This window comes from Urocampus carinirostris, chromosome 12 (assembly GCF_059441175.1).
Source record: "Urocampus carinirostris isolate Australia breed hairy pipefish chromosome 12, RoL_Ucar_1.0, whole genome shotgun sequence".
Classification (NCBI taxonomy): Eukaryota; Metazoa; Chordata; class Actinopteri; order Syngnathiformes; family Syngnathidae; genus Urocampus; species Urocampus carinirostris.
The window spans coordinates 360,368-381,501 of record NC_142360.1 but is presented as its reverse complement, the minus strand read 5'-3'; the positions used below and the strand labels follow the sequence as shown (position 1 = coordinate 381,501).

The 21,134-nt window shown below is 40.9% G+C and overlaps 1 protein-coding gene across 8 annotated transcripts in view; it reads right to left on the bottom strand.

Moving 5' to 3' along the window:
* The window catches only part of arhgef18b (Rho/Rac guanine nucleotide exchange factor 18b), a 70,098-nt gene that overhangs the window by 22,595 nt on the left and 26,369 nt on the right, over positions 1–21,134 (bottom strand). For 7 of the 8 annotated variants that reach the window (XM_088349103.1, XM_088349108.1, XM_088349106.1 and 4 more), the window contains 7 exons: positions 18,644–18,829; positions 18,397–18,543; positions 18,068–18,180; positions 12,861–12,926; positions 12,737–12,784; positions 11,054–11,335; positions 10,825–10,974 (listed from right to left, as the gene is read on the bottom strand). In XM_088349103.1, coding sequence (XP_088205229.1) covers positions 10,825–10,974; positions 11,054–11,335; positions 12,737–12,784; positions 12,861–12,926; positions 18,068–18,180; positions 18,397–18,543; positions 18,644–18,829 — 992 coding nt within the window. The remainder of the gene's footprint in view (positions 1–10,824; positions 10,975–11,053; positions 11,336–12,736; positions 12,785–12,860; positions 12,927–18,067; positions 18,181–18,396; positions 18,544–18,643; positions 18,830–21,134) is intronic. The other variant, XM_088349104.1, reaches the window with a different exon arrangement.

Below are 21,134 nucleotides of genomic sequence, written 5' to 3'. Positions count from 1 at the left end.
ATCCCGTAATGGAGACCAAAAGCCAAGTCACATTTATTTGTATAGCCATTAACCACTAATGGTCTCTTTACCGTCCCTTAGTGTGTCCATAAGTTTACCTTTATCTGCAATAGATGGCATCTTTTGCTTCCAAGTTTGAAACATCACAAAATAGAACATTGGGGTCTCTTTTACTCACAATTTCTAAGTCATACAGTGAATTTTTTTTGTTTTTACCTAGACAACGTCAACTTCGGGTTCGCATATTTCACTAGGTTTTGCAGTAGTCTATAAATGTATGTGTGCATTAATTGATCAGTCAAAAAATATTGCTGACCACAAATGTCACGCATTTCTTAAGACACCTTCTAATAAACTCTCATTCATCTTTGTTGGCATTTGGAATGTATTTGACACAGTATTTTTCTTGCTTTTATTATTTTTGTTATGCTTAACTAACATAAAACTGAGAGGACAAGCATAAAGCGCTGCTAAAAGTAAGATAAGACACACACTTGCTAACTTGTACTTAATACATACTTAATCGATAAAATATTCTTTTTTTCACATTTTTAAGAACACATTTAACGACGCTTCCACTATCAATTATTTTGAACTTGCAAGAGTTCAGGGAGAGAAGCCTTCAGATAAGGAATTCCAACCTATTTTAAGGCCTTTCCCTGCGGCTTCTGTTTTTATTATATCTTCATGGTTACAAATATCAGAGCAGGCCTAAGGGATGTGAAATATAAAAAAAAAAAAACAGCATCACGATTGCCCGATAGCGACAAGATGTAATAGTCAAAACAACGCACACCAGTGCGTAATAACAGTCAAAATAAAAAAAACTGGTATCTTCTGAAATCTTCTTTGCAGGTGTTTAATATTAACATCAGAATAAACTTATAACAAACTCAACTTGTCGTCAAAACCATTGTACACTCTTCTTTGAGCTCTAAAGGATCTGACTAAGAATGAGAATATGATATAGTCTTTGACTTGACATCCCTCTGCATTCATTAATCTCTGGACTCACTTTGATATAGTTTTAAAAGACTGACCGTGTCTGGAGTCAATCTGTGCAGCTGAGCATTATGGGAATCCCCAACCACAGAGAGGCCCCTTCAGTGGGGCAAAAAGTGGGCAAAAGTCCCCTTGTTCGACCCTGCTCCCTCCTCTGCCGGCCTTTCCTCCGTGAACACTGGCACTTGTCTTAGTACATAAACCTTCCATTGTTCTGTCTGCAAGGTGACTGGCATGGAGCAGCAGATTTCCAGGGCAGGAAACTGCGCGGAAGCAGGGGAACATAAACAGCCCTGACTGACAGCACACAAATAATTAGCACCGGCCGTCTTTCAGAGGCTTCTGCTAATAACAGACTTGCGCTGGCTAATTATACGGCCGGGTAGCTCTCATCCTGAAAACTGCCCGGATACTCCCAAAGCTGAAGGGCCTTGGTTAAAGCTACACAATGGACTCTCTTGAGAGGGTTGAAGACAGCAGAGTTAATCTAGGTGTGCAAAGGTAACATGATCACCTCAGATTGATCAAAAGGCCACAGGAGACGAAGCTCGGAGTCACTGAAAATTAAAATAAATATTTCATCAATGCTGATTCATATTTGCACTTCAACTTTTGACTATGCTTGGAAATGGTCCAATTCAGGGGTGGGAAAACTAAGTCATGTTGAGTTGATGAGAAATTAGCAAAGGGGCCAGGCTTCGAGACAAAAATTATTGATTTTATTTTCATCCTTAATATGCCGATAAGAGTATTGGTCTGATACTTTGGCAATGGATGAGGAAAAAAGTTAGCCTATTTTTCTAACACGTATTTTCGTATAAATATACACGCTGACATTTTTATGTAACATGTTAATTTTCATGTAATACTTCATTAAATAGGGCAGCACGGCAGCGCAGTGGTTAGCGCGTGTGAGGCACAGTTCTAAGGTCTTGGGAACCTCCTGTGTGGGTTCAAATCCAGCTACCGGACTTCCTGTGCAGAGTTTGTATGTTCTCCCCGTGCTTGCGTGGGTTTCCTCCGGGCACTCCGGTTTCCTCCCACATTCCAAACACATGCAATTCAGGTGGATTGGTCCAAATTGTCCCTATGTGTGAATGAGCGAGCAAGTTGTCTGTCCCTGTGTTCCCTGCGATTGGCTGTCAACCAGTTCAGGGTGTCCCCTGCCCACTGCTTGCTGGGATGGGCTCCAGCACCATCGCGACCCTACTGAGGATAAGCGGTGCAGCTAATGAGATGAGACTTTATTGAATAGAACATTTCATCATATTGGTTTTGAAACACAAAATTAAAGCAGAGTGGCATGATAAGTCCCTTTTTTAAAAATCATTAAATTTGATAATATACAATTAGAAAATGCAAGATGATCAAGTGTTTTTTTTTGCATTACATTAGATAAACAGCTTGGTAAATACATGAATTATAAAAAAAAAACATTGCAAATATGAACAATTAAAATATAATGTTAAAAATGACATGTACGTTATTTAAATTAACATAATTCAGTACAGAATGTTTTACGAGAAATCTATTTTTATCGAGCAGCAAGGCAAAAAGGTACAGTGGAGACAAGAGTACTGTACTTATATTTGTCTTTTATTTATCATCATATCATTGATTTCTTTGTTTTGTGGGCTAGATTAAAAGGCCTGACGGGCTGCATGTTGCCTGGAGGCCGTTGTCTGCTCACCCTAGACTGTCTATGACTCTCCCCAACATAAAACTGGTTAAAATTCTTTCAAAAGATGCCAAGGTTCTGTCCCATATAGGTGTTTTGGGGAGTGAAAAGTAAAATACTTTTTAGGGATCTTAAATTGGACCACTTTGGTCGGGTTTAAACAAGACAAGGACAATTTATGGACTAAATTCATGTTGGATTGGGTAAACAAAATCAATTTTTTGTCATTCTTTTTGGACTAAATACTGGCCAAAAATTATAAGAACATATTTAGCTCAAAATCAGAAGTCCAACGCCATCTAGTGCACAGTGGGAAGACATGTTATATTCGAATCAATGAACAACGCAAAATGCATTTGTTCCTGAGAAGTGGACTAAAAAGAATTAACTCGAATGGTGAAATAATCAACAACGGCTTATGGAAAACAAGACCAAGTCACTTATTAAACAATGACTTATGTTTGTTTCTTTATACATTGTTGTTTCAACCTGGGACACTTCTTGCTTTTAGCCCTGAGTTTGATGTTATGTGAGTGAGTATCCTGTTGGCAGGATAACACCTATGAGTAATATTACCACCTTCACCTACATACCTTTGACCGCTTTCTTCAGCAATCAAAGCAGTTTGTGCAGAGAAAACATTAAGAGAGAGATGTTTGCCACATTATAATACAATTCTAAACTATAGTAGTACCTCTACATATGAACGTTTCAGCTTTTAAAGTAGCTGAACAGGAAAATATTGCCTCTAGTTAGAAAGGCATTTCAAGGTATTAAGTAAAAAAAAATCAGTACACAGTGCAGGCTGCTATTAGCCACTTCCAGACACTCCACTTTCGAACCTAAACAAACTGGCTATCGCTTAAAATACAGACGCTGCCTTACTTACAAACGAGATTCGGACAGTTCTTGACGATCGTTCATAAGTTGAATTAGTTCGTAAGTTGCTTCAGTGCTTGTATGTTTAAGGTTTATACAAGTATGTTTAAGGCTTTTATAAAGTAACCTGTATTGTTTTGTACTAAAAATAAACATTTAATAAAATAATATGCTCTATAAAAATAAATAAAGTAAAGTTTAACTTACTTTTAGAAGATGAGCTTCAAGAGTTAGGCGACTTCCTCCTCCGTGGTACAAAAGGACCGAAAAAAGCGTTCCGGACATTTTCTCAACCGCATCAAGCTGTCTTATTCCATTTTCATTTCAAAAGTAACAGCTCGCCCCTTTTTTACATTTTACACCAAACATGTTGATTAAACACATGAGATATTGAACAATAAAAATGTCAAATTTCTTAGCGGGCTGGAGATAGAACAGACATAGACAGTATAGAATTTTTACACACGAACTCCGAAGAGGAAATGTTCGTAAGTCGAATGTTCGTAAGTAGGGGTGCGTCTGTATGCCTAGCAATCCAGTGCGCATGTGTTATCCCAGGCCTTGTCACAATCACAGTGGAAAGTTCAGAGACGAGGAGGCGGTGGGGTTCCGTAAGATGGAGGGGAGGAGGACATTTTAGAAAAAAGTATTTGAATCTGTGGAAAGGAATCACCCCGAAAAAGTGTTGGCAAGTCAGGCTATCGGTCATTATGATGACGTTTGCCTCACGCATTTCTGACGTATTGTCAAAAGTCGGCAAAGCAGATGTCATTGGATCACTTTTTCCAAGAAACTCTTTTTTACATTATGTGCCTCACGTTTTATGTTTATTATGCTGTAATATAAATTAGACATGTATTTATCGCTTGTTATGATGCTCTTTTATGGTTTATTAAAACATACCATACTTTATACTTTTGCCGGGCTTTGAACAGATTAGCATATTTACATTTAAAACGTGTCTCTACTGTATTTACGCTTTCAGGTTATGAAGCTACTCCCAGAACAAATCAAATTCATAGGTGGAGGTACAACTGCATGTTCTTATTTTGTATTTTAATTCTATTTTTATCAAAATAGTATAGGGCTGATTGGGTATGTCACGGCTAAACATTAAAAAGGTCCCAAAACTTTTTTATCAAGGCATATATAAATATACTCGTACAACATTCTTGAATTTTGCAATAATTTACTTCTTCAACTTGATCATTGTTCTCACAGTTTTTCCTCCTCACGATCACCAACTTTTTTGAAACTCAAACAAATGCAATAAGACGCACAACAAGAGCACTGATTCTCAACTCTTAAGTACTCCACAATGAAAAATGTTTTCTTTGGACTACATTTAGACCTCACTTCTTCATTTACATGTGATTATTTTTAAACTGTTAAATAAGCGACTATGACGAGCTAAAAAACGCAGCAACAGTGAATATTCCACAATCCACACATGTTACCAGCTCGGTAGCCTAGATGGTAGGGCGCCCGCTCCGAGACTGGGAAGTCGCTGGTTCAAGCCTCGGCCGAGTCATACCTAAGACTTACAACATTGGTACTCATTGCCTCCCTGCTTGGCGCTCGGCATTTAGGGTTGGAATTGGGGGGTTTGGTCACCTAATGACTAAAATGACTGCGCCCTGTTTGGCTGCGGCTCGTTACAGTTTAACTGTACGGGTCAGTATCGACATTTCGTTCTGTGTGCATGGTTACAAAGAATGACAATAAAAGTAAATTCTATTCTATTCTTTTCTATGTTAGGTAGGAGCATAAGGAAAGTCTACATCAAGCCCTCCCATAAGATATAAAAGCCCGACCCTGATCAGCGGAGATAATGCATGTAAGACGTTTTTCTGAAATCTTCGCAGGCTGCAACTTGCTCCATCGTCCCCATGCTAGGAGCATCTGCTCAACATCAGCGATGCACAAACAAGCGCAGAGGTGTGCCTGGCTACATTTTTTTGATGAAATCTAATTATAGCGCTGGGCAGCGTGGCAGCGCAGTGGTTAGCGCGTGTGCGGCACAGTTCTGAGGTCATGAGATTGAACCTCCTGTGTGAAGTTTGCATGTTCTCCCGTGCCTGCGTAGGTTTCCTCCGGGCACTCCGGTTTCCTCCCGCATTCCAAAAACATGCATGTCAGGTTAATTGGCAGGTCTAAATTGTCCCTAGGTGTGCTTGAGCCAGTGAGTTGTCTGTCTCTGTGTGCCCTGTGACTGGCTGGCAACCAGTTCAGGGTGTCCCCTGCCCACAGATAGCTGGGATGGGCTCCAGCACCTCCGCAACCCTACTGAGGATAAGCGGTGCAGATAATGGATGGATGGATAATTATAGTGCTACCCTTTTTGCTGATCCTGACTCCTAATGTTTAGAGGTAGGCATTAAAACAGCTGCTGGTATCGGCATGCCCCGGAGGCTGGAACACAATCACAGGTCTTGGCAGATGAAAAGGCTGTTAAATGTCTTTTTGATGAAGCAAGGGTGTGCCAGGAGAGTTCTAAATTTCCCAATAATGCGGCCCAGAAAGTCCCACAGCGCGGGCAACAACATACAGTCCAAACTCTGTTGTGCATGTGTACTAAACACAAAAAGGCCGAGTGAAAACAAATAGTGAGGGGGTGATGTCAGCGGGTGCTAACATGGACATGTATCTATTTGGTTTCAGGTCTCATCTTGCAAGATAATCTTACAAACAAATACAGTAATCCCTTGTTTAACAGGGTTTAATGGGTACCAGATCCCCCAGTGATATGTGGAAAAAATAGCCCCCACATCTCTATTTTCAAATTGCACTCTGACACCCCCACTTGCCCAATAAGCAATGGGGATAATGGATTGTGACTACGTGAGTACTGTTAGTTTTGGGTAGTAAAGTAAAAAACAAAAACAGTACCCACGCATGACAAAAGTTTGCTCTCTTGACCCCCGCTCACAACAATAGTCAACTGAGAATAATGGATTCTAGGCAAAATAGTGCAGTTTATTTTAGGTGTGCCAAAATGGTCCGCTCAAGTAGCCAGTAAAAAATAAAAAATAACAAAAAAAATAAATAAAAAAAAAATAAAACACAAACAGCTCTCAACACCCCCTCGACCCGACTGAGGATAAGCGGTGCAGATAATAGATGGATGGATGCTCCCTTCACAAGTTGACCAAGGATAATGGGGAAAAAAAACAATGAAAATACGCTATGTCAGCCTCTGCTCGCAGCAATGACTGGCCAGGGATAATGGTCCTCGGAACGTTTTTCAATCCGCAATGCACTGAGGCTGCTCAGTACAAATGTAAGGCAGTAAGAGATTAAAGTAGCACGTTAGTCATGGATTGTAATTAGAAGGTCTCTGAGTCATCAGGTGTCCAATTCTAGAATAACAATCCACCTCTTAGTTATGTTCAGTAATTTAGTGCTTTCAGTGGAATTTTGATCTTTTGATGTCCTAAAGATTTCAAGTCCTGCGTCATCCCTTTTTTACGTTTAGTTTAGTTACAGCGAGTTAGTGTTCCCAACATTTGTGTTGTATTTCTTTCACGGTTTATTCGTTTAATTTGGGTCCTTTCATAATCGGCATCAGAGGAGTGTTTGTATCGTTACCTTTCTTGTTATGTTCTCTGATCAAATTAATCCTTTTTTAAATTACTTTTTAAAACCATGGGGGAACCCTGGTCAGTGCGATGCTAGTGGCAGTAATGGTAAAGGTTTTCTCAAATGAAGAAATAGCAAAATGTCACTTTACTCCAGTTCATTGCCACAGCTATCAGCACCAGTCAATAAATACAGCCAAGTGGTTGAAGCTTTCTATAAAACTCACAAAGTTTTTCACTGTTGCACAAGAAGGAAAAGAAAGTATGGAAACAGAAATGATATAGAGGACATATAATGAAAGAGATAAGTAGGAAAATTACGGTAGGGACCAAAGTCTTTTGAAACGTGTTCATAAATATGCATACAATGCGGTAGCGGCCAGAATAGAAGAAACAATGATTTTTTTCACACATTGATGTTTTTTCCCAAGGCTGTACAGTGAGACCTCGCTACTTCGCGGTTCGACGTTCGCGGATTCAGAGCTTCGCGGTCTGTAATGGTAAAAAAAATAAAAAATAAAAAAAAATTAAGGGGCGTCGCTTCTTTTTGCGGGAATCCACCTTGGCCGACGACCCTAGCACGGCGTGCCGTTCTCGTTTCCCGGTGTTGTGCACAAATCCGACTTCCATACAGAATACTGGGGCGGCAGTAGCTCAGGAGGTAGAGCGTTCGTCCTGGGATCAAGGGATCCTAGTTCGAATCCCGGCTCGTCCGTGTTACATGTCGAAGTGTCCTTGGGTAAGACACTGAACCCCTAATACCCCCAATAAGCAGGTTAGCGCCTTACATGGCTGCAAGGCCGCTATTGGGAAATGTGGAGCACACTGTAAAGCGCTTTGGGAAGTCATTGACTTGAAAAGCGCTATATAAATGCAGATCATTTCATTTCATTTCATTTCAATACTCCCCCCTTGCGTGAACGCGCATTCTGCTGCGCTTCCAACAAAAGCGATCGTATTCTATATAATACGCTTATTGAAACCATAAAAGGAGCTGATTAAAATAATTGGGCGATCTTAGTCTATATAATGCGTTTATTTAAACAATAAAGCGCAATCGTATTCTACAAAATGCGTTTGTTAACGCGGATGTAAAAGTCACCAACGTCACGTCTCCCGCTCGGGCCGCGATCGCTCTACATGGCGCTACACGGCCCCCGATGGGGGGGAAAGGGGTAGGGGGGACCTGTGGGGGTTAGGGGGCGGTGAAGCAGAAGCCGCGTGGACCCAGCAGTGGCATTTGTGGGCTACCAGTACACTCAGTACGGCCAGAGTAAGTCGAGAGCCTTACCGGCTTAGCATGGTGCTCGTGGCGCACGTTAAAGCTCGTGTTTGTTGACGGGATCTCAAAGACTATTATGCATTACGGTGGTGAAGCGGAAGCCGCACCAAAACCGCGCGCCGGTGTTGTGCCCAAATCCGACTCCCGTACAAATTCTGCGCTTCCGACAGGCCGGCCTCCACGCGGAGAGCCCGACCCGCTCGGCTTGTCGCGGTGTCGTGCGTATCGCGCCCGAAATTACCCGTGCCGCGGGTTAGGGGCTCGCTCGCGAATAATAAGGATAAGCGGTGCAGATAATGAGATGAGATTTTTTTTTTCCTTTTTGAGGGGCCTCGCTACTTCGCAGATTTTCCATTTTTCGGGTGGTTTTGCTCCCCATTAATCGGGTCTAAAAAAATAATAATTCAAAAAAATAAAAAATAAAAAAATGTGTATATATATATATATATATATATATATATATATTTTTTTTTTCTTTTTTCTTTTTCTTTTTGAAGTGGCGTTGCTACTTTGCAGATTTTCAGTTTTTGCGGGTGGTTTTGGTCCCCATTAACCGCGATAACCGAGGTCTTACTGTATATGTAAAATCTCAGAAATAAAAAATTATTTGAGACAATAACACAATTTAACGTTACTTAACTGTGGTTTGTACTATAGACGCTGCCGACCTACGAATGAGTTAAGTTCCGGACCATCGCTCGAAAGTTGAATTTGTTTGTAGGTTGCTTCAGTGGTATATTTTGTATGTGAATGGTTTATAGTATAAGTACGTTTAAGGCTTGTATAAGTAACCTGTATTGTTTTGTACTAAGAAATAAACATTTGGTAAAATAATATACTCTATAAAGAAAAATTATTGCCAACATACCTGCCACACACTCCGCTGTATTTCTCACCCAACAATAATATTAAAATACAGAAGCAAAAGGAGCCAGGGAAAATCATGTACCCCTTGACAATGGATCCTTACAAAAGAGTATATTGTATGTGGAGCCTCTAAAGATTCGTTCCAAAAAATGAATCAGTTATTCCATGTCAGTGGCGTGTATGAACCTCGTAAAGACTGCGAATGAATGCAGTTGTTAAATGTTCAGCTTTTTACTGTTTCACCAATAGAATTAGTTGAAAGATTCACACAGTCTTGTTTTTGACTCTGACACTTATAAGTTTAATTCCACAAAAAATTTAAATAAGATTTATTGATCATTTGAAGAATATAGTAGTTTGCTCATTTGTCCTACAGGAAAACAAGCAGGCGCCGATGCATGCTTTTGTCTTCTCTTGTTTGGATTATTGTAATCCCTGCTCTCAAGTCTCCCACCCAAAAAAAATATTGCAAGCTTGCAGCTATTGCAAAATTCAGCTTGTGTGATATCAAGGGCCAGGGGGATCATATTACACCAGTTCCAAAATTGCTGAATTAGCTTCCCATGCATTTCAGAATCAATTCTAAGGTGATTTTACCAATTTTTAAATGTCTTAAGGGTCCTGGGCTGTCTTTTCCGCCTATTGTATCAGCTCTCACCGTCCTTGAGGTCCTCTGGAAGCGGTTTTGTGACCTGTTCCCAGGGTGAGGACTGAAATCTATTGTGTGGCAGCATTCAGCCACTTTGGTCCTCGCCTATGGAATCTTCTGCCGGAGGATATCAGGTCTGAGGGGACGCTTGTGATACTAGTCCTAACCTTGTACTGTTATACATACTGTAAACTCTCACTTCTTCGCGCTTTATACTTTTCGACCACAGTGTATTGCAGGTTGAAAAATATTCCGAGATTTATTATCCCCGATTGTATACTGCTGTGAGCGGTGGACGGCAAGGTGCATATATTTCGGTCATGGCGGCTCTTTTTTGACATTCTGGAGATTCTGGTCCCCATTAACCGCGATAAACGAAGGATTACAGGATTGTTTCTGTTTCAAACTTTTATGTTTCAGTTCTCGAGCAGTTTCTTCTAATTGTCAGTGTTTCCTCATTCCCCACTGGTAGGATAAGTCTAGTAGCTGGCTAATAGGAGGATGGATTTAATATTCTTCCAATGGCCGTCTGCTCCCATCCTCATCAGTGTGGATGAGCCTCCATCTGGTTCCTTTCCACACATGGTTAGTCTGTGTGTTGCCATAATTATATTCATCAATGATTTATTTAGTTTCATGTTAACCATTATGTATGTGTGTGAGTGTGTGTGTCCATGTATTTGGAGTTGTTGGTTGTTGGGTAGGGGAATGTTATTGTACATTGAATGTTTTTTAAAGCACTTTGAGTTGTAATTCATTGAATGAAAAGTGCCATACAAATACATTATAATTTGATTTTGTTCGCATGTGTGACAGTCAAGGTTAAAAAGTTAGAAGTTTGACAAGTACATGCTGCACACCTGCAACTAAAATACTTAATTGTTCGCACCTCAAAGGTTTTCCTCTTCATCTTCTTCTGGTGTTGCATCCGTTCCTTCTCTTTTTCTACGGCTCGAGTGGACTCTCTGAGCCTCTCCAAGTCCTGCTGGTACATCTCCCTTTGTCTCTCCAACTCCACCCTCTCTTCATCCAACCGCTCCTGTAAGCATTTTTTTCCAACAATCAAGGCCCAGGTCACATGAAGCAACACGAGTCTCAGGTGGGTCCGACCACTTCACCTCCAGCCGTCTGCATTCTTCTTCTCTTTGCAGCAACCTGGCCTCAGTGGCCTCCACTTGCTGGCGATGCTTCTCTCGCTCCTTCTCCCAGCATAGCTGTTCCTGGCGATGCTGTGACTGCAGTTTGTGGAAGTTGGCAAGTTCTTCCCTTTGCAGGGCCAGCGTGCGCTGCTTCTCCTGCTCCAGCAATACGTTGCCGCGGTGGCGGCCCGGCAGGGAGGCACGCTCTGTTAGCGAGAGGCGTTGCAGCTCAATGTGAGTGTCCTGCTGAGATACGATGGCCTGATCAAGCAGAAACAGGAAAAGTACGAGATCATTACTTTAAGACAGGAGTGGGCAAACTACGGCCTGCGGGCGCACTCAACAAAGGGTTATGAAAAGAAATGTACTAGAAATTAAAATAATTTTGTTTTGGTGCCAATGTTCTCTCCAGTGTCATTTTAAGGCGACATCCCCCTTAAAAAAAAAATTTATTAGAGGAGATGTTACATAATTTGGAACTTTTTCGCTAGTCATCTCCAAGCTTGCGTCATCATTGCAGCATTGGAGAGCTCATTCATGATGCGCATGCAAGTACTTGCATTTCTTAGACGTACTCAAATAAACTCTTCATTTTTTTCAACTCTCTTGGTTGACGCTCGAACTTTACTCAAAGCAGGCCTTTTCTTACTTTTACCATTTTGATACTACACTAACAAATCTAAATAAAACCCCGCAGGAATGAGTATGACGTGCGGCTCCAGCTGCCCCCCCCCCCCCCATTCTACTTACGTAATGTGTTACACCCCGGACAGCTGCGTTAAAAGAAAGATTAAAGCAGATAAGCGCAGTGAAAGATAAAGCGTATGGGCTTTATGAACTCAGTTGTCCATTGTCAACACATACCTAATAAAGAATAATTTAATTTTCAAATTTGTAGGAGAACTTACCATATCCTTAAATCATGCATTTTTCTGTTTTGCATTACTTAATTACTATTTTATTAAGATATTCATCAAATATCAAACAAAAAAAATGCATTTTGAATTTATTAATGGTTATCAAAGTTAGAGCTTAAGAATAGGGCATAAAATACTACTTTGCTTTAATTCGGAGTGTTTCCAAACCAATTTGTAGACACTTTCTATTAATAAAAAATATAAAACAAAATTATAACATGTACATATACATCTATGTTTATTTATAATAGAAAAATAGGATATCTGTTTTCCTTAAGCATTGTTAAGGTATTGAATATAGACTAAGTATTAGCAGATACAAAAAAATAAATAAATAACATATTTCCTTTCATCCTGACCCGCCTGCTATGCCAATTTTTCAACACAGCCCGAGACTCAAAAGGGTTGCCCACCCTTGCCTTAAGACATTAAAAACATAAAAACTTTGTTATTATTTTTACCTGCACTGACTAAAGCTCACTTTCACATGATGCCCATTACAGCATTAGAGGAGTATTTGTTTATCAATAGAATAGAATAGAATATACCTTTATTGTCATTGTTACAAATGGGCTAACATATTGTGACAACGAAATTGGGCTGATGTTGAATTTCTAAAAATGGATCAATAGCTGCGTCTCAAGCATTGGTTTTATTTGATGTTTTTTGTGTTGGATCACTACATGGACACAAAATTACTAGTAGAAATTTGAGACGGTGTGCAAACAAGAAGACATCACACTACCTGCAGACTGTAGAGATTTTGAGAGAGCATTAATACTTTGTTGAAGAACTAGAATGGAAAAAGAGAAGGCTGTTATAAATGGGAAAAGGACACTTATATAAGGTTCAGCTGAAGAGGCACCAACCTCCGCCTCAGGGAATGATTTGGGCCGGATCCAGTTCCATCTCGTCTGTGTGCAGCAGCTCTCAACCTAAGCAACATTACGCGCATTAATTTGAGTACAGTCGAACCCCAGGTTATGGCAACCTCGCCTCAAGACGTTTTTTCCCCACAATACGACATCAACTAGTTATTTAGCAGTACAGTTTTAACCTTGCCATTGGTGCGTACGACTAGCTACATCCCCAAGATGCCTGTCTGTTACAAGGGGACATGACCTAAGATGCTGGTCTGCTATTGCGTTGAGCCACGGTATCATGAAAACGTCAAGATTCTTTTGGTTGAACTACCTCCCAAAATGCCATTTTCTTTTAGTTTAGAATTGATGCTTTGACTTAGCAATACAATTTTGTTTTTTGTACTGCATTTATTGGTAATAGGTTCTAAGGCTTGCATTAATGCTACGACCATAAGCAAAAAGAAGAACCATGGAAAAGAATCTTGCATTTAAAAGAAATACGAAGTCAAATGCATTGTCACCGTTGCTCGGGAATATTACCGTAAGTATAAGGAGGCAATAAAATCCTTGCGAGCAGATCTTTTAAATAAGTTTCATTTTAAACCCACCATCACTGTCTCCTCCCTCTCTACCAGGGTTGGGTAGGGTTACTTTAACTTGATTACTTTCAATTACTGTTGGATTACTCCAATACCAAATGTGCTAATAAAAGACAAAAGAAACAAAATATGAATAAAATTACAAAATTTTGTGCAGGCTTGGGGAGTAACGGAATACATGGAACGGCAAAAATTATGTTGGCAAGCTGTTTGGATTTATTTTAATTTTGTTTCTGTCGCATTTTATGTTAGTTTTGCCAGAGATCAAAGCCAGGAGAGAAAGCTTACCACGTGTTGTGAGTCATAATTTTATTCATATTTAGTTTCTTTTGTCTTTTATTAGCATATTTGGTATTGGAGTAATCCAAAAGTAATTGAAAGTAATCATGTTAAAGTATATCCTACCCAACCCAGCCCTCTACATCCACCCACCAATTCCACTGTACCAATTTAAGTCACATCACAACAGAAATAAAAAAAAAATCATTTTTTACTTTACATATCAATATTTAAAATTGAATCATCTATCCCTCGAGAGTGGTGACCCTCGGCAAGGCAAACACATAAACAAAAACAAAAGAAAAGAAAAGAAGAAAAAAAAGTGGCAAAAACCAAAGACTTGACAATGGCCAACCCAAATCCCCAAACAAGTTAAGCACCTCTGCAACCAAGTTGGTCATGGTTTCGTCCCCCCAGATGAAATTGGACACAAGAAAGCGGCCAAGTCCCTCGGGTCAGGGTGACACAACACACTCATCTATTCAACAGCAGGGCCCGACAGCTTTCACTGGTTTACCCCTGCCGTATCATACAGGTGCCCTGCCTATCCCTTGGAACACGTCTAAACATCCCACTATCCTTTCACAACACCTCTCCACTCATTCCTATCACCAACAAGAGCTCTAGCCTCCACTACATTTAGACCTTTCGTGCAGTGCACTCATAATACCATCCATCCACGTCAATCGCGGCTTTCTTCTTGGTCGCCTACCATTTACTTCTGCTCTGTAGATTCTCTTCAACATTCGCTCCTCATCCATCCTCTCCATGTTGCTACACAGTCAAACATAGACACCGACATGCCACATTTTGTTTCTTAAAATACCAGCAGATGATGTTTACATGGTCAAGTGTTTACTGCTCCTCATTCCAGGGAAATTGCAAACGGCCAATCACAGGTGAGCTATTTTTAGATCAAGCCTACAGGCTAGACTTGTAGGAAAAAAATCTTAACTACAGGGTAAAAAAGTGTGTTTGTTTGTGGCTTTTGATTTAAGCACAGCACAAAATAATGACGTCAATCACTAATTAACAGAAGGAAACCACAATCAGCACGCTTCCTCAGTTAAGCTACTAAACTTGTCTCTCACAGTCTTGTCAGTCCCCTGTTGTCAGTTCGTCTGCGAACCTCACTGTATACTAGGCAACCTTTTTCGACCCTGACTCCCACCTGTCCCGTTTTTGCTCCCGTCTGTCTCTGGCTACGACCTTTTCTCAATCTATATTATCACTCCTAACTCTTCAAACACTTCACCTCAAAAACATTTAATTTCCTTCTCAAATCTGCATTTAGGCTCCAAGTCTCTGCATCATACAACACAGTCGGCACAATCACACTCTCATACAGTCCTCTTTTAACATCCAAACTCGTGTTATTCATCACTCTCCTCAGTGCACCCAAAACCTTGCTTCCTTGATTCAGCCTGTGAAATACCTCGCACTCAATTCCACCAACTGTAGGCACATCACAACCAAAGGACCTAAAGCTTCCAACTTCTTCCAGCACCTGTCCATTCAACCTCATTTCCAACACCATGCCCACTCCATCCAGTGAACACTTCATCACCTTACTCTTCCTAACATTCCCACATAACTTACGCCTATCACACACTCTTCCAAACTCCATTACCAACCTTCTCAATTTTTCCTCAGAATCAGCCAAAAGCGCTGTGTCATCTGCAAACAACAACTGACTTACCTGCCACACTGTTCCACTGTTAGCCATCATCTCAACACCTCTGCCAAATACTATTGCTTTCACCTCTCACACCAAACCATCCGTGTACACAGTAAACAGCCATGGCAACATCACACACCCCTGTCTTACAACAGTCAACAAAGGGTACCACTCACTACTCTTACACATCGACTCTTTCATACGCCTTTTCCAAGTCCATGAAAGCCAGACAAAAATCCTTACCTTTTGCAAAATATTTCTGAAACACCTGTCTTACTGCAAACACCTGATCCACACATTATCTTCCTTTCCTGAAATCACTCTGCTCCTCCATCACAACCCAATCAAGACTCTTCCATACAGCTTCCAGACAACAAACTGATACCTCTCAAATTGCTACATTCACCCTTATCACCTTTACCCTTATACAATGCCCCCAGACATTCAATACACAATCAACAAAAAACACTGACTTTAAAAAGCATATGTACATTCAACAAAGGTACCAAGCAGTCAATCATAGCCGTGCCACCTTTCTCCAAGCATTCAGCAGTCCAACCATCCAACCCATAATTACTAATTCCATCAATTATCTGCACCGCTTATCCTCAGTAGGGTCGCAGGTGTGCTGGAGCCCATCCCAGCTATCTTCAGGCAGTGGACACCCTGAACTGGTAGCCAGCCAGTCGCAAGGCACAAAAGGACAGACAATACCTACCTTTCCTTTCTAAAGTACTTGAAAAAGTAGTGGCACAGCAGCTGAATGATTTTATATCCGAGAATAACCTTTTTGAATCTATGCAATCAGGATTCAGGGCTAACCACTCTACTGAGACAGCTCTGATCAAGGTGACAAATGATCTCCTACTGGCAATGGATTCTGGCGCTTCATCACTTTTGCTGCTGCTGGATCTTAGTGCTGCTTTTGACACAGTGCACCACAATTTCCTACTAGAACGGTTGGAAAAATGGATTGGTCTCTCAGGAACCGTCCTCTCGTGGTTCAGATCCTACCTCTCAGATAGGACGCACTGTGTTAAATATGGCGAAATGACATGTGAGCCCTTTAATGTTACCTGTGGTGTTTGCAGGGTTCAGTGCTTGGCCCCCTTCTTTTCAGCATTTACATGCTTCCATTAGGTGATATTATTCGCAAGTACAATATCAGCTTCCACTGCTACGCATATATCTTCCGTTGGAGGAATCTCCCACACTGAACTGTGGAAATTTGGAGGCCTGCCTCATTGAGATAAAAGAGTGGATGTCACTCAATTTCTTGCGTCTTAATTCTGAAAAGACCGAAATGTTAGTCATTGGTCCATCTAAATGCCGTGACTTATTCTCAAAAACTGCTGTGAACATTGACAAATGTCACATCACACAGAGTGACTCAGTTAAAAATTTAGGTGTCATATTTGACCCTGATCTCTCCTTTGAAACGCATGTAAAGAAAATTACTAGAACTGCTTTCTTCCATCTTCGTAACATTGCTAAAATCCGTTCAATACTGTCTCAGTCGGATGCGGAAATTATAATTCATACGTTTGTTACCTCCCGTCTAGATTACTGTAATGCACTACTCTCTGGTCTCCCGAAGTCTAGAATCAAGTCTCCTCAGCTGGTACAAAATGCTGCAGCGAGGCTTTTAACTAGGACAAAAAAGTACGATCACATAACACCGATTTTGGCTAACCTGCATTGGCTCCCAGTTAGCCTTAGATGTGATTTCAAGGTTCTCTTAGTATTATACAAAATCATACATGGACTTGCTCCCTCTTATCTTTCAGATCTGATTTCCCCCTATGTCCCGGTCCGAAGCCTACGATCTGAGAGTGCCGGTCTTCTGGTGATCCCAAGAGCAAAGAAGTGTTCTGCTGGTTCGAGAGCGTTCTCCATCCAGGCACCGGTGCTGTGGAATGCTCTTCCCCCTAAGATCCGATCTGCAACCTCAGTGGAAATGTTTAAATCTAAGCTTAAAACTCACTTCTACTCCATAGCATATGAATAACCTACTCTTCTCGTCGGCTGAAAAATAGTCTGTGTAATATAGTGTAATAATCTGTGAAGCCCTTTGAGACTCTTCGTGATTTAGGGCTATACAAATAAAAATGACTTGACAATTCGCTTGCTCATTCACACCTAGGGTCAATTTGGACCGGCCAATAAACCTGATAATGCATGTTTTTGGAATGAGGGAGGAAACCGGAGTGGCCGGAGGAAACCCACGCAAGCACGGGGTGAACATGCAAACTCCACACAGGAAGGCTGGTAGCTGGATTCGAACCCATGACCTCTGAACTGTGCTGCACACGCACTAACTACTGCGCCGCCGTACTGTCCTAATTACTACTTATGATATTAAATTTTATTTCTCATACGATATATCTTTTTGGTAGTTTGATGCATTTTTCTGGGATACCTCGGGTTCTGAGCTGATAAGAATAGGTTTCTATCCCGTGCTATATAGCAATTTGACTTTCAGATCCCCACTCAGAATGCATTATTGTCGTATGCCAGGGATTTCCTGTGCTTTGACCTGGTTTGAATAACTGATCCTCTTGAAAGCCTTTATTTGATTGCATAAACGCAACACAATGCTGTGTGCCGTTAAATGTTAGGAAAGGAAGAAATTATTTTTGTTGCACTTTAAGACCTACGGTCTGCTCCACAGTTCGGCTGCCACAGAGATCTTTAAGTTGGGGGTCAGAGCTGGCCCGCTGGCTCCGGTCTTGGTTTCTGGACTTGCCGGAAAGGTTCTTCTTCATATTGCCTGGCAGAAAAGCGGCCAGCCACAGACATTAACAAAAAAAAAAAAAAAACACAAGACAAAATAGACATTAACAACCACATAATAAGCACATAGATAGCCCCACTCCTATATGATACTTTATTAATAATTTAAAAGTTTTTTGATTGCACAAGGTGCACTTTAGTACAACACATTAGAAATGCAGCTTCCTCAGGACTTGAAGTGCTTTAGACTCACTTTTAGTGAGGAAGTTGGGGCTGCTGTCATAGCCCCCAAAGGTCTCTGCCCTCCTGGGTAGGATTCCAGAGCTGTTCCCTTCAATTTTCTGTGATGACAGAAAGGCATACCTCGCACCAGATTGGAGCAAATTTTGGAGATCTTCCACTGGTTTGACACAGGGAGAACGTTTTGCTTCACATCTTGCCACAACATGAATTTCACGTTGGGGAATGCGTTTAAGAGTTTACTTAGAGCAGTGCTTTACCATCAGTGATGGTTCCTTTAAGCAACGACTCCCCCAGCTTGAGATCTGAGCCGTCGCCTCTTAAAAGAAGCTTGGAACAGGTAGCTGTGTCCTCCACACCTGGCACAGATTCTGCCATCTTGGCAAAAAGTTGCAGTTTCTCGGAAAGTGCTTGGACAATCACCGCATCCTGCTGGCTCAAACATTCTAGGATAAAAATAGAAATCAATTAACTCGGATTCCTGTACACCTTTTTTTGTTGGGGGGGATTTTGCAAGGTTTATTGTTCTATATTCTTTATCAATTATCGGTCAAATCATAATACACTACAAAGCCAAGAGGCTGAAACACTTGCTCTCAGCCAAGAGGCAGAGTCAAGCTCCCAGCCACAGAGCCACGCAGCAATCAGTGCGAATGCAATTCTAGAGTCATAGCTGGCATCATGAATGGAAAATGATACCCGTAATTAACGTATGATGCAGACTTGTAAAGTCCAGGACCCGTTGAAAGTAATCCAAGGAAACGAAATGTATATTTCCAAAGTTAAGGGTGGGAAAAATATATACCCACTATTGTCCGCTGCGACAAGAGACAGATCTACCGGTAACTCAGCTTTACCCCAAATCCCATTAGCCCGCGTGTGCTCCGCCCTTTCTTTTTGATTCGTCCGTAGAACACATAACAGAATAAATCTCAAAAATAAATACATTACAAAAATATACAGTTGCAAATACATATTATACATGGTTACACATATTTACGAAGAAAGACGGTATACCGAGAGAGTTTTCAAAGCTTTAATAATAATAATAATAATATAACTTTCATCCCAAACCGTGCCTTTGAAAGGTACCAACACTGGTAGTAGGATCACGCTCGCAATGTATCAAACGTGCCTGTTAAAAAAAAAAAAACATCCCGTAATTGTGAAATTCACGGAAGATCGTCCTCAACTTCCTCCTCATAACTATCGCCATCAAGGGCGTCTTCCTCATTATCGGAACGTACCTTAACTTTACAGACAATGTATGCTTAAACTTAGAAGTTGCAGTCTTTCTTGGCGCCCATATTCTACTGGTCTTAATCTTACCTTTTGTATTCTAGCGCCGCAGGTGGCCGTTAGAAAAATTCCATAAATTGGCCGCTTCACTGGATAAGCCGCAGGGCTGAACATTTGGGAAAAAAGTAACTTTGGAAATATACATTTTGTTTCCTTGGATTACTTTCAACAGGACCCGGACTTTACAAGTCTGCATCATACGTTAATTACGGGTATCATTTTCCATTCATGATGCCGACTGTGGTTCTAGGATTGTGTACTATTGACTTTTGAATTGTGTCGGTAGGAGGTTAGGAGGCTAGGACCTTGACTCAGCCTCTTGGCTGAGAGCAAGTGTCTCGGCCTATTGGCTTTGTAGTGTATCATGATTTGACCGATAACGGATAATGGATAATTGCTAAAGAATATAGAACAATAAACCTCTACAAAATCACAATCGTGGAACTAACAGCCTGGTCTGGGTTAAACTTGTGATCGTGTCACAAGTTTTAATGGGTGCGGCTTATAATCAGGTGCGCTCTATAGTCCGGATTTTACAGTACATATACATATATATATATATATATATATATATTTATATATATGCAGTGAAGAATAGGTATTTGAATACACTGCTATTTTGCTATTTTTCCCACTTGGAAATCACGGAGGGATCTGAAATTTTTATCGTAGGTGCATGTCCACTGTGAGAGGGATAAATTAAAAAGAAACATCCAGAAATTACAATGCATTATTTTCACAGGAGGGATGGTGTTCTTTGGATTATACTCTTCATTCTTCTTCCTCCAAACACGCTAAGTGGAATTATGACCAAAAAGTTCTATTTTAGTCTCATCCGACCACAAACCTTTCTCCTATGACTCCTCTGTATCATCCAAATGGTCATTTGCAAACTTAAGACGGGCCTTGACATGTGCTGTTTAAGCAGGGGAACCTTTCAAGCCATGCATGATTTCAAATCATGACGTCTTAGTTTATTACCTACAGCAACCTTGGAAACAGTGGTCCCAGCTCTTGTGGACACTGACCAACTCCTGTCGTGTAGTTCCGGGCTGATTCCTCACCTTTCTTAGAATCATTGAGACCCCACGATGTGATATCTTGCATGGGGCTCCACTCCGATTGAGATTGACCATCATGTTTAGCTTCAACAGAGGACCTTGTTTGCCCAAGTTGCATGGCAATTTCCCCGTGGCCCTTTTCCAGCCTTGTGGAGGTGTACAATTTTGTCTCTGCTGTCTTTGGGCAGCTCTTTGGGTTTCACCATGTTACAAGTTAGTTTTACTGATTGTATGGGGTGGATAGGGTTCTTTATGCAGCTATAAACCTAAAACAGGTGCATCTAATTCAGGATGATACATGGAGTGCAGAAGGACTTCTAATGGGCAAACTAACAGGTATTTTAGGGTCAGAAGATGATACACAGGTGTTCAAATACTTATTTGCAGCTGT